This window comes from Bos mutus, chromosome 5, assembly GCF_027580195.1.
Source record: "Bos mutus isolate GX-2022 chromosome 5, NWIPB_WYAK_1.1, whole genome shotgun sequence".
Taxonomy (NCBI): domain Eukaryota; kingdom Metazoa; phylum Chordata; class Mammalia; order Artiodactyla; family Bovidae; genus Bos; species Bos mutus.
In genome coordinates this window covers 48,124,111-48,138,183 of record NC_091621.1, presented here as the reverse complement: position 1 = coordinate 48,138,183, position 14,073 = coordinate 48,124,111, and the positions used below count along the sequence as shown (strand labels likewise).

The 14,073-nt window shown below is 46.1% G+C and overlaps 1 protein-coding gene across 6 annotated transcripts in view; it reads right to left on the bottom strand.

Moving 5' to 3' along the window:
• Positions 1-1,606: 1,606 nt before the first annotated feature.
• Positions 1,607-14,073, bottom strand: part of TMCC3 (transmembrane and coiled-coil domain family 3) — a 70,710-nt gene continuing 58,243 nt past the window's right edge. For 5 of the 6 annotated variants that reach the window (XM_070370903.1, XM_070370906.1, XM_070370907.1 and 2 more), the window contains exons 2-4: positions 10,935-11,851; positions 8,248-8,383; positions 1,607-2,853 (exon numbers count right to left, since the gene is read on the bottom strand). In XM_070370903.1, coding sequence (XP_070227004.1) covers positions 2,551-2,853; positions 8,248-8,383; positions 10,935-11,851 — 1,356 coding nt within the window. In that variant the 3' untranslated portion in view covers positions 1,607-2,550. Of the gene's footprint in view, positions 2,854-8,247; positions 8,384-10,934; positions 11,852-13,479; positions 13,566-14,073 lie in introns of all 6 variants that reach the window. The other variant, XM_070370905.1, reaches the window with a different exon arrangement.

Sequence of the window (14,073 nt, the reverse complement as noted above, 5' to 3'; positions counted from 1 at the left end):
AGAGTCAGTTTTGAGCAGTTTCTGTTAACAGCTCCACGTTGCAGGGGGTGAATCATGTTGCTTTCTGTTTATTTCTCCATCTCTCTCACTGGGGAGGAGAGACACTGATCATAGGTCCGGGAAGCATCAAAGCAAAGGCGCCAGGCTGAGCAATGGAGCGGAGTATGGGGGCGTGAGGAGCAGGCTCGAGCCTTCTTGGGTCCTCCCAGAGCTCTTATCTCAAGGGCCAGGGATCAATCTCCTCTCTAAACTACCAGTAGCACCCACACCCACCCCACCCCCTGGCTTGTCCAAAGTGGCCTCAGAAAGGTTCACAGAAATCAAGAGGACCCATCCAGGAGGCAGCTTGATTCAAGGGCATAAGTTACATCCAGCCCTTATCCACATGGAGACTGAGGCCCGAGGACAACAGGGAATGCTGGCCATGAAAACAGAACCAGACTCTTTCTCTGGATCCAGAAACTGTCTCCATCTCCTGGACTGGATGGATAGACCAGGGGAGAGTCTTGCAGTGAAAGGGGACAGAGCCATGAGAGGAGGTAGGACTGTAACTCCCTCTTCCTTGAATGCAAGATACTTGAAGCCAAAGATTTCATGAAACAATGTTTATTGTTGTAAATAACTCAAGTCTGGAATTAGATGGTAGCCACAGTTACATGTGAATGGACTAAAACCACTGAATTGTAAACTTAAAAAAAATAAAAGCAAGCAAATTTTAGTTGTGTAAGTCTCACCCACACTGGACTTGTACCAGATGTTCGACAGTTCCGTTCTCTCAAACCATGGCGTTTGTCACATTTTTAAAGGAGATTTTCCTAAGAGCACGTGTGCATGCACAGTCGCTTCAGTTGTGTCTGATACTTTGCAACCCTATGGACTCTAGTCCACCAGGCTTCTCTGTCCATGGAATTCTCCAGGAAAGAACACTGGGGTGGGTTGCCATGCCCTCCTCCAGGGGTTCTTCCTGACTCAGGGATCAAACCTGCATCTCCTGCAACTCCTGTACTACAGGCAGATTCTTTTCTGCTGAGCCACCAGGGAAGCCCTATTTGCAAAAATATTGCACTTAGAATTTAAATCCGGGCATTGGATGTTTTCTGGAAGACAACACGCACTAACACTTTTCCTTTTGTCTTCAGATAACAAAGCAGCTGGTGGGAGGGGGGACGAGCCGGTTTTCACTAACATCTTCTAGAGCTGCTTTTTTTGCGACAGAGAAACAGATTTAAAAGACAGTATCATCTGGGCTCAAGAGAGTAAATGACATCCCCCAGATTGGCCAAAGATGTTGACTTCTGCATGCTCTCACCTCAGCAGAAATGTGACCGCTCCTTCTACTCCCTTAGAACTTATCCTAAGAGACAGAGGGCAACCTTGGCTCAGACACTGAATCTAATTTATTCTTACAGGTCTTTCAGGGTCTGCCAAAGACCCTCTCAATCTTCACCCAGGCCACCTGCACCCACTTAGATGCCACCCCCTTAAACCACATATTCTATTTTCTTCCCTTTTTCCAGTGTTCCCACTTCAGGGCACTTTAGCTTTAGAAACTATGATCCTGCTGTCCTTTCTTGGAGAGAGAGAAAAAAAAAAAAAACACTCCAAATGTGAGCAGCCTTTTTTATTTACTGAGTACACTTTGCCAGCCCTCACAGACTGAATAAAATGAATCAGAGAAAACGAAACACATCCTGAGAGGGGCTGATCACAGTGAAAATTTGCTGGAACACAAATACAGTGCTTTTCGGACCTCAATTAAAGACACAGTTTGAAGAGGGATTGGGGAGCATCTCTATATGCCTGGAAGGTGGTACGTTCAACAGTCAGTGAAGGTGGAATCAGGACTGTGGCTCCCTGGGTGAAAGAAGGCAAGACCCGTTCATAAATCCTCACGTCTTACCATTTAAAGAGCAATGGAACAGCTAGGTTAGACTTTTGATGGACTAACAGGTGAACCGTAAGATTCCCATGTGACAGTCACACACAGTTGGCCACGGTGGACACTGGGCACATGGGGGACCAACGGCCAGCAGCAGACAGTGGGATAGATTACACGGGATTTACTGTGCTTTCACAGGCCCCACAGGCTCACAGGGTCGCCATCTGAGCGTCTTCCCCTCCCCAAGTCCTGCCACATCTTCACTGCTTCCAGGACTCGAGGGGAAATGTAACCCTAGCAATGGTGAAGCTCAGTATCGACAGACACTTAAGAGAGACTGAAAACCTCTCTCCTTCTGGGTCACTGATTACACCGCGTGCTTGACAACCAGAGGCTGACCATGCTGAGCTGGTCAGGTGGGCAGGAAACCAGGACTGATTAAGGCAGTGAGCAAGGTGGGGAGAGCCTGGAAACAGATTCACGGTAACCACGCACAGGGACCCAGCTGGCAACTGCCACCGAGTGACGAGAACTGTAGTTATTTACAATGCACAGCCCCGGTCCTTGTATTCGTCCGTCGGCACAAATGTTCATTTTAAAGTTTGGTAGTATGCACAGAGTTTTCTTTAAAATAAAAACTTGAAAGGATGTGAGGACAGGAACCGGAGACTTCATCTTGGTATTATTATCCTTTCTATGGCACACAGAATGTGGTCCCAGTTTTTACAAAATATCGCAAAGAGAGTCACAGCGAAGAAGGTGCCGAGGATGTGGAAGCGGCTCTTCATCATGGGCGAGATGAACTTGGCGATGGTGGACACGCACACCAAGATGACGGTCATGAAGGCGAGTACGACATTGATGCACTTGCCCAGCAGGACTTTGGCGTTCACCGTGTCCGTCTGCAGGGCTTGCTGCTCCTGCTGGTGGAGCTCCAGCTTAGAGATGCGAGTCTGGCAGGACTCCAGGGCTTCCTGTGGGCGAGAGGGAAAGCGAGGATCAAATGCTGTTGGGGCAACACAGGAGCGGGAGCCAGGACGTGCACAGGGCCGCCCTGCTCAGGACGCTGCTGCTGGGGCAGCTTCACACCGACGCTGATGATGATAATGGTGGTGATGACAGACAGGTGTCAGACAAGAATCCCAGGGCTCGCCTTATCCTGCTATTCATGGATAGAACGAGCTTGTATCTACAACCGTGAAATACCATGAATAAGGAATTTAAGGGCAGGTATTTTGGTTTTTGGCCGCACTGCACAGTATGTGGGATCTTAGTTCCTCGACCAGGGGAGGCACTGGAGGCACAGGGTCTTAACCACTGGATCACCAGGGAAGTCCCACAGTTAGGTATTTTGACTCTGCCTCTATGTAGAATAAAGTGCATAAAATACTGGCATCTGGTGGAACTCTCAGGGACAAACCAGTGGAGGGGGTGGGGTCCCGTTTGGCAACAGAAGACTATCTTCAGCAGTGAAGGAAGTGGCATCTCCAACTGCTGGTCCTCACGTCACTGCTCAGAGTCTGCGCATCTGTTGCAGAGCAGTGGAGGACAGTGGGAGAGACAGGGCTGTGGACCGCGGGGCTCCCGTGGCTGCTCTCTGAATGCCGCATCCCCAGGGCCCTACCTGAGGCCACACCTTCTCCCTAGGTCTCAGCACCCCCCCAAGCTTTCATTACTTGTACTCCAAGAACATCTCCAGCCCAGGTGTCTCTTCTGAGACGGAGCTGTGTGTCTACATGAGTCCCTGACATTTCCATCACTGCTGCCGTTTAGTCACTAAGTCATGTCTGACTCTTTTGTGACCCCATAGGCTATAGCCCACCAGGCTCCTCTGTCCATGGGATTTCCTAGGCAAGAATATTGGAGTGGGGTGCGATTTCCTTTTCCAGGGGATCTTCCCAACGCAGGAACTGATCCCACGTCTCTTGCATCTCCTGCACTGGCAGGCAGGTTCCTCACCACTGAGCCACCAGGGAGGCCCTGACATCTCCGTCAGAGCTTCTCAGAAGCACCTCAGATGCAATGTGGCCAGTTCTGTATACACGTCCTCACCATCCTCACTCCTGCCATCAACCCCGTTTCCCTTCCAGTTCCTTTTCTCAGAAAACAGCTCTTGGTGAGCCAAATTCTCATATGAGAAGCATGAGGGGCATTCCTTGATGCCCTTCTCATGACCCAGCCCCACCCACACAATGTCTGCCATTTATCTTAACTGGTCCGTTCGTCTCCCCTCCCACAGTAACCCCCCACCTAAACCACCAGGGTCTCTGCCTGCAGTAACTTTACACTCGTTTCTCTGCACATCCTCTCCATCCCCAACCACATGAATCCACTTCCCACACAGCAGCCCAGGTGACCTCTGAAAGATGTGTATCTGGTATGGCTCTTTCTCGTAGAACCTTTTAAATCTTTAACGTGGCCCAGGCCCAGCCACTCTCTCCTGCCAAGCTTACCAGATAAGCCCACTTACTCCCCGCTTTCACTGTGTTCTAGCCATCCTGGCTTTATAAAGTGCTGAAAAGGACCATGTTCAGGGCCTTTGCACACGCGCTGTGCTGTGCCTAAAAGGTCTGCCTCCCCACACACCACCCCACTCCATCTTTCAGGTCCCATGTTGATGGTCACATCCTGAGGGAAGCATTCCTGGACCCACCAGACTGTCAAGCCCTTCTCCGGGCCTCGTGCCTAACCAGGGGACCATGCCTGCACTGTGCCCTGAATACCTCCAGCAGGAGGCGCAGGCTGGCTGCAAGCTCCGGAGACTGAATGCCAGTAAGGGGACCCGAGGCTTGAAAAAGGGAAGAAACATACACCTCCCAGGAGAAAAAGACCTAAGAGGCAGTACAATGACCTAGTTTGGTTCACCAGCCTATTTTCTAACTTATTTCCCAATATATGTTTGCTCAATTAAAATCCAGTCATGTTTTCAGATTTTAAACCAGCATAATGGTGCCAACATTGATTTACTTTCCTTTTTGTGACCATACTCTATGGGCCAAGGGTTCCCTGTTACTATAGTAACTCTCATTATACAGGCTACCGACAAAGCAGGTAAAACTTCTTCAGATCCTCACAATCTAAACAATGCTGACTTCCATAGCGACAGGCAAAGGGCCCCCCAGATCATGTATTCTTTTAAAATGCGTAGGTCCACAGACAGCATCCTCTGTTTTAGGCATGGCATGGAACTAGTGATGGAACGGGACAAAAGATCACCATTTTAGGGAAATGCATTCACCTGTGACTGGGGAGATGATTTACATATACAGAACAGATTGATTCTAGACACTGCCTTAGAACTTCGGTCAAATTTTTAGCCAAAAGAGAAAGTCAAGAAAATTAAGCAGTCAACTGTGAGGAATTTTGGTCACAGCACCCACTAAGAAATTAAATAGTGGGCCAAAGTAAGTACTGCATTTATTGGGGATAAGGACAAAGGACAGGATTATCTTTAAACTTTTCATTTCGAATTCAGGGTTAAAAAAACTCATTTGCTCTTTAAAACAACAACAAAAGCTTTGTATCCTAACAGGCAACAGTTACCCTCATCTATGCTATTCCATCACCTTGTATAACCCTGCCTATAAGCACAAAAGAAACAGGAAAGAGGAAGCTGAGCAGGCCCAGTCACCAAAGCCCCAAGAAATAGAGCTACTCATACATACTAAATATGAAACTGACCAGCATCTGTTTTTTGGCTGCCAATGTGTCAGGTAAAGGTTTCAGTATTTTATCTATCTTATCCCATTTAATCCTTCTGACAGATGTTTGAGGTAGAGCTTGTTAACATTTCCATTTTACAGATGAGGAAGCTGAGGCATAGCACTGACTTGTGCGGGGTCACACAGTAAGAGACAGGGGCAAGATTCTAACAGCAAAGGCCCTCCAGTCACTCACACGGACACCCCTTTGCACTTCTGAGCTACAGGTAAAACTAGAAAACGGTAAAATGAAATCTGAATTTTTAAGCTCTCTCTGAAGTTCACCTCCCCCCTTATCTTACCCCTTTCATCTCTAAAGTATATTTCTTTTAAAAAAGAGTAACAATATAAACCCAAACAATCCTGTAAATAAGCAAACCATATATAATATTTAGATATAAGCCAGTGGAATCCCAGATGTATGCTAAACAGCATGCTCTAATAAAACAGACTGTGCTGTTTGCCTGGCAACACGTCACATTTAGACGGGTTCACATCTTTTACACCAGTCAGCAGTAAAGCTCAGTCTCCTAGCCCAGAGCGGAAATCCGCTTGGTGTCTTCTGCACCAAGGTCCTCAGGGGCAAATAAGTCTGATGCTTTCTTTGGCTCCCAGCATTGTCCAAGCAGACAACTGGCAGCAGCACTGGCTCAGCCCTTGACAGGAAGGAACAAAACATGGACAGCTGAAACTGGCTCCCACACTGTGGGAGAAATCTGCGTTTCAGCCCCTTGTAAAGTGGGGTTGGAGAAAATAACCACGCCTACAAAGAACATTTGTAAAACTGAAGCTGTGCGTGACCTGGATAGTACTCTTTGTTTTCTTTTCTTAAAGAAGGGAATCTATGGGAATGTAAATCACTGCCGCCACCATGGAAAACAGTACAGAGGTTCCTCAAAAAATTACAGATAGAACTACCATACAATCCACAAGTCCCACTTCTGTGTACATACCGGAAGGACATGACATTACCATCTAGAAAAGAAATTCACACCCTCACATTTATTATAGCGTTACTGACAATAGCCAATCCGTGGAAACAACTCAAGTGTCCACTGATGGATCACTAAAGAAAATGTGGTACACGTACACACACAGGCATACTATGCAGCCATGAGAAAGAGAGCAATGCCCTTTGCAACACGGATGGGCCTAAAGGGTATTAACGCTAAGTGAAATGAGTCAGACAGACAACCAACACTGTAGAATCTAACAGGGGAAGGGAGGCGAAATGGGTGAAGAGGGTCAAAAGCACAAACTTTCACTTATAAGATGAATAAACCCTGGGGAATGCAATGTACAGCTTGGTCACTATAGTTGACAACGTTGTATTGTATATTTGAAAGTTGCTCAGAGTAGACCTTACAAGTTCTCATCATAAGAGAACAAATTTGTAACTATGTGAGGTGATGAATGTTAATTTACTGTAGTGATATTTTTGCAATATGTACACATATGAAATCATTATATTGTATACTTTCATACAGTTGTATGAAAATTATATATGAATAAAAACTGGGGGGAAAGAGACCTTCTGGAACCCCAAAAAGGAGCTCAAGAAGCCTACGGCTGCTTCAGTACAGCATTGTTGTTCACTTGCTCAGCTGTGTCTGACTCTTCTGCGATCCTATGGACTGTAGCCCATCAGGATCCTCTGTCCATGGGATTTCCCAGGCAAGAATACTGGAGTGGGTTGCCATTTCTTCCTCTAGGGCATCTTCCTGAGCCAGGGATCGAACCCAGGTCTCCTGCGTTGCAGGTGGATTCTTTACCATCTGAGCCACCAGGGAAGCACCATGACAGCATTAGTATCACACTATCACTAGAACACGCTTTTGCTTATACTGATCCATTTTCCTCCATCCACTGGGATCCCATCCACCCCTTCGAAACCCACCTTCTCCAGGACTTTGATTCAGATTCATTACTCAAGGACTACTTGTAAGACCTTGAACAAGTTCTCTGTGCCTTGGTCTCTACATCTGAGAAATGGGAAGAGTAATAGGAGCTATCTCAAACAGAAACAAATGGGTGTACAGACACCTCAAGTGCTTTGACAGTGCCTGGCACAGAGTATGTGCTCAAGTGCTTGAAATTCCCACAAATATGAAAGCTATTATTTTACAGATAAGCAAAGAAACTTAAAGCTTGCTCAGGACCAGGTAGCTGGTAAACAGCTGGGACTGAAATCCAGGGTCTAATCACTTTGTGGCCCCCTGCCCCACAAGTCCATAGCTTGCTAGGCACCACACGCCTGAATTTCTGAGGCTTTCAGAGCCTATAATCATGTAACTTGGCCCTCGTTCATGTTGTCTTGAGGCCCCTGGCAGCTGTGTTCCTCTTGATTTCTCACCTAAGCAAGCATGTTGAAGGCAAGGTTCGTCTCATACTTTAAAATTTGTAAAAATGTGGTGATGGTGGGGAGAGCAGAGTATAGGCGCTAGGCTTGGTGTAGGTAAAAAATAATTGTTAACTACTTTAGGCAGAAAGCAAACAGACTATAGCTTAAAGTCTGTAACAGGAGCTACTGGGGTCAACAGGGTAAAGATTAAATGTCTGCTCCTGATGCCAGAAATTCTTCCAGGCTTGCGTGTAATGTATCGGTTTGTTAAATGAATGAACGGCGGGGAAGAGCTCACGTGAGCTCTGGTGGGAGGGGGGAGGCACCTGGATGTCCCGTGAGCGCTCATAGGCCTGGTAGGCCACCTTCTCCTCGATGCTGGCTAGCTCCTGCTTCAGGTTGGCCGTCTCGTGCTGATGCAGGTCCGTGAGGTCGTGGAGCTGGTCCTCCAGTCGCTCGTACCTTTGTAAAGAGATGAATCGATTCTGAGCGCGACGTTTCAAAAGCGTACGACAGCACTTAGAAAATGACATCCTTTGTGCCTGCCGTCGCCACCGCCCTGTGGCTTGTGCTCATCCAGGCAGACTGAGCTTCCAAGAGTACGTCTAGCTGTAGGGGATATGCTTTTGGATAACGCTGAACTCTAGCTCCAGAAAGGACTGGTCTCTGCAGTCTTAACTCTGTCCTCACTACTGAGGGTTCATGCAAACCAAAGTGGGCTATTCTGCCCATGCCACACCAGCACCTTGCTGGCTGTGGGGACAACAGGGCAGACTCCAGTGGCTCCTCGTTTGGGCTGGTCAGGAGGCGGGGCTGGCAAGAAGCCTGCTCAAGGCGAGGACCCACTGGCATGCTGGTGCTTCTCCCTCTTCTGAGCCCTCAGTGCCCGGTGGCTCACCGCCATAGCTCTCGTGCACCAGAGAGGCTATAAAGACAGGACTGGTTTCTATGTGGAGCCAAGTCCACTGATTTCCCAGTGTACACGGTGATGGTGAATACAGGTCTCAGTTCTTAAGTGCCAATAAAAAAAAATTCAGCTTGTTACAAATTCAAGATGGGTTAACAGGTGGCAGTTCGAAAAGTTCAAATCTAAAGAAGGACCAAGATTCTTATTCCCAATGCCCAGTCCCCTCAGAGAAGGGGAATTTTGTCTTATATCTGAAAACTTATATAATGTTTATTTTGAAACAGGAAGCACTATTTGGGGAAGATGCATTAAACCTGGATGACTTTTGAGTAATGCCAGTTTTAGACACTCCATATAGGTCACTTGAAAAAATCATTTTAAAAAACACTTTAACACAGATTTAATGATCATTCTCAGGTAGGACCTTGTAGCTGCTCAATGTTGGGTGTTTGTAAGCAAGCCTTTTAAAGACCTCTTAACAGATGAATGAATAAAGAAGGTGTGGCACACACGGACAATAGAATACTACTCAGCCATGAAAAAAGAATGAAATGCTGCCATTCGCAGCAACACGGATGGACCTGGAGGTTATCAGACTCAGAGAGATAAGTCAGACAGAGACAGACAGCACGTGATGTTGCTTATCTGTGGAATCTTTTAAAAAAAGATACAAATTGACTTATTTAAAAAACCGAAGCAGACTCACAGACTTAGAAAGCAAACTGATGATTGCCAAAGGGAAAGCGTAGGGGAGGGATAAGTTAGAAGTTTGATACTAACACGGACACACTGCTCTATATAAAATAGGTAATAAGGACCTACTGTACGGCACAGGGAACTCTACCCAATACTCTGTAAAAGCCTAAATGGGGAAAGAAGCTGAAGAAGAACAGATATATGTGTATGTATAACAATCACTTTGCAGTACACCTGAAACTAACACATCGTCATAAATCAGCTACACTCCACTATAAAATAAAGATTAAAAACAAATATCTCCTAAGGTAAGCCATATAGTGAGAGACTAAACCAGGAGGATCACAAACATAACCATATAACAAAATGAGAACCAAAACTGTTTGAATTGATATTTGTGACTTGAAATAAAATTTGGACCCAAACAGAGCTGTATCCCAAACTACCTGAATGGAATTAAAGTCAATATTATTTAGAAAAACTGTGACTCAAAAATTGTTCTTATGTGACAAAGAATCCAGAGTCAAACATGCACACAGAAAGTTTTAAAAAAATTGTTTCATAAAATATAAGAGCTGGAAAAGCCACATCTCTAAACTAACACTCACATAAAATCATATATCAGATATAAAACAACATGTAAACTAAATTTAAAATTTAAATCTTATAATATGTAACAGGCATTCACTGTTTCATCTATATTCTTAGAAGTTAACATTCACTTGTCAAAAAAACCTGACGCGGGGACATTTTTACTGGGAAAATGGTGGAAAATCACCTCATATTTGGACATGTACACTTTTTATGCTAGAGGCACCAAAAAGCCAGCCATATACAACACTTGAATTTAAAAATTAGCTTATATAAATCCACAAGATTTGAATTTTTAAGATTCCTTTTGAAAGGTTTTCATTTAGGGTGAAAGGTTTATTAATAAGCAAAATGTAATCTCACAAAAAAATACATTATATAAAGACATTTAAAGACATTATAAAAATACATTATATAAAGAGATTTAGGTACCAAATAGAAGTTACCTTGCTGGACTGTGAATTTGTTTTTTTACTTGACAGTTATTACGGGGGGGAAACCCAAATACAGATCTTGAAATTAGTATACTGAGATCTTGTGACAACTGTCTACTGAATCAGGACCTCAATATGCATGTGAGTCATTGACTATATGGTGATATTTTAACAGACCCACATGCATGATGTCTTTCTCTAAGCTGTCAGGCTTCAAGTAGCAAATTACAATATTTAGAATTGCAAAGTACGGAAGGGACTCCGGTTCCTAAATGCCTTTTGACCCACATTCACATTAAAAAAAAAAAAAAAAATTCGCATATCACTTTCAAACAATCTCTCCAGTCTTAGAAACTCAAGCTCCTAAGAGCAGAGCCTGAAATACCTGTATCTCTCCTCTTGCAGTGTCTGAGAGATGAAGCCGTACTCCCTCTTGAACTGCACCTTGAGGGCCTCGATGTCCTCAGCCAGCTGCGCCTGGGTGTCCTTGATCTCCCGGAGCTCCTCCAGGATGGCAGTGAGTTTGCTCTGGCTGTCCAGTGCTCCCGAGCCCCCAGCCGCAAACGACTGGTTCCCATTGCTGTCGGCGGAGCCGGATGTGCCGCTCGAGCACTCGTCATCGCTGCCGTATTTGGGCTTGTTCACGATGGTGGCGCTGCCCCCGTAGACCCTGGCGCTGGCCTCGGGCCGGAACTCCTCCAAGGAGTTCTTCAGGTGGGCAATGTTGTCAGCGCTGCCGAACTTATTCCGGATCAAGTTGGCGAACTCTCTGGACTTGTTGAAGACAAACACGGGCGGGGTGAGGGACACCCCCGGCATGCCCGACTTGCTGCTCTCCAGGCTGTGGGGGGCAGTGCGGGACTTGGCCTGGGCATCCTTCAGAGAGGGCGGGATGTCCTTCAGCTGGTCCTTGGCAGTGTCCTTGGCGCTCCGGAGGGCCCCATTCTGCTCGAGCTCCCGGAGCTTCCGGTGGTACTGATCTAACTTCTTCTGCAGCTGGGCGATGGAGTGAGCCGACTTCTGGTTCTTCTTCTCGAACACCTGCTTGATGCGGCCAGCCTGCTGCTTGTCGGCGCTGTTGACCAGCTTCAGATACTCTGCCACGTTCCCATCACGGGACGTTTGCTCGATTTTTATCTGCTCTGTGACCTTGAGGATTTTCTGTCTCAGGCTGTCCGCATTGAGTTTGACCTTGTGGAAGTCCAGGATGCCATCTGGTACATCGAAGTTGAGGTTGGTGTCCGACCCGCCTCTGCGGATGTTCAGGGGCAGGCTTAGGGTATTCATGTCATGGCGTTCTACCTGGAGGAGACAACGGGTAGGGGGACGGGAAGCACTATTAGACTGGAAGTCCAAGAGAGGGTCACTGTGACCGACCCTGTACACACACAACAGACATACTTTATGCCCCAGATTTTCAAACTGCAAGTATTCACCGGATAAAAACTCCCTACTATCCTCTCAAGTTGAATGAAGGACAACCCAACTCCTTCCTGCACTCATGTACAGGGATGATGAGATTCCGCTCTACCAAGTTATCCAATGTTCTGTCTGATTAGATGGTAAGCATTTGTTGCCAGTATAGAAAATCCATCACACGATGATGTTATCAGTCCTCATGGTTTTCCAAAGTGCCCAGGTAAGTGGAATGCCTGCCATGCCCCGTTCACAAAGAACTTCACCATTGTGGGAAATGCGCCCAATTCAGAACTCAATCATTTAACAGAAGGGCAGAAAAATAAAAAAGAAAGCAAAGTTCCAGTAGGTACATTCGTCCACACAAGAATCGTTTTCTTAATGGAACCATTAACAGATGTGATAGAATAATATGGTACAGGATTAATTGAGTAATACAACAGCAATATTTAGATGTGGAAACAAATAACCCAAACGACAACCAAAGTGATTATAAACAACAACAGTGACAATACTAAGACCATGAGAAACAGCTTTCTCACTCCAGGGCCACCAGGAGAAAAGAACTGCATCATTGAGCACCCTGGCCAAGGGAGGTGACTAGATTCTGCTCTAAAAGGGACAGGCAAATGGGATCCGCATGGCAGGCACTGATGATCACAGGGTTGGTCTTGTCTGGGCCTCACCATCACACTAGGCAAAGAACATGTTATATCCATATAACACGTAGAAACAGAGACTTAAAGAGCCAGGATTTGAATCCAACTCATCCTACCTCTGGTCCTCTTTACACTCTTGTCCCCAGAGGACTAAACACAGGTCTTTACAGCATCTGAACACAACCTCTGAACAAAAATTCTTAGGTTCTAAACTGAAGTATTGGAGAAGGCAATGGCACCCTACTCCAGTACTCTTGCTTGGAAAATCCCATGGACGGAGGAGCCTGGTAGGCTGCAGTCCAAGGGGTCACGAAGAGTCGGACACTTAGTGAGCGACTTCCCTTTCACTTTTCACTTTCATGCATTGGAGAAGAAACTGGCAACCCACTCCAGTGTTCTTTCCTGGAGAATCCCAGGGACGGCGGAGCCTAGTGGGCTGCCGTCTATGGGGTCACACAGAGTCGGACACAACTGAAGCGACTTAGCAGCAGCAGCAGCAGCAAACTGAAGTATCTTATTTGTAAAGCTGACAATCTTTTGATTAGAAGAATGACTTAGGAGTCTTGGGAGATGGAATGGGAGACAAGACAATGCTCACTTCAAGTTAGCTTTTTTTAACAGGAGAAGAAGCTGATACAGCCAAAAACTGCTATGACAATAACAGACCTCATACTGACAAGTGACCCAGGCTCAAATGTGGACCATTTCCAACACTTAGCATCAACGCTTTGCCATATGCAAAACCCTACCCAGTGCTTTTTCCATGGAGGGAGTCCAGTAGCCCAGGGGGACACAATCCCAGGTCAGTGGGTCAGTGGGCCTCCTTCACAGCTTAAAAAAAGTTTCTTAACTTACTTCTTGGCCCCCCTCTCTCCACACAAGACTTGGTTGTAAGAGATCCTGGTTGCTTTCTTTGGCAGATGAGCATCACATAGGAAAGGCTGGAAGGAATTAAATGCCAGATCACTATTAAGACTGTAAAAAAGGATAAAGGAATTGTGACTTCACCTGGTCAAGGGGGAAGGATGGGTGTAGGAACTAAAGAAGGTACATAATGATCACCTTCAAGTCCTGAAGAGATGACCACAGGAAGTTCAAGGAAGCCAAGCACCTACGGCTCACCCCATGGATCCAAACAGGAATAGGCTCAAAATACAGAAACAAAGGAGGCACTAAACTGAGGAAATGTTTACTTTGGGCCGACAGAGTTAATAACAGTATAACTGTGAGGTCAGGAATTCAGTTTCACTTAAGATAACCCATCTGATCATGCTGCTCTACTTCAGAGAAAATCTCTCTGGCTCTCTCATGCCTCTCAATTTATTTAATACAACCTGGCCCCTGTTAAGGGCCCAGCTTAGCTGTCAGGCCTCCAACATGCACCTGATGAATGCCAATCATCTTACGCGAACCATGTAAGTTCCTAGGATGTGTATCCATTTTCTATGG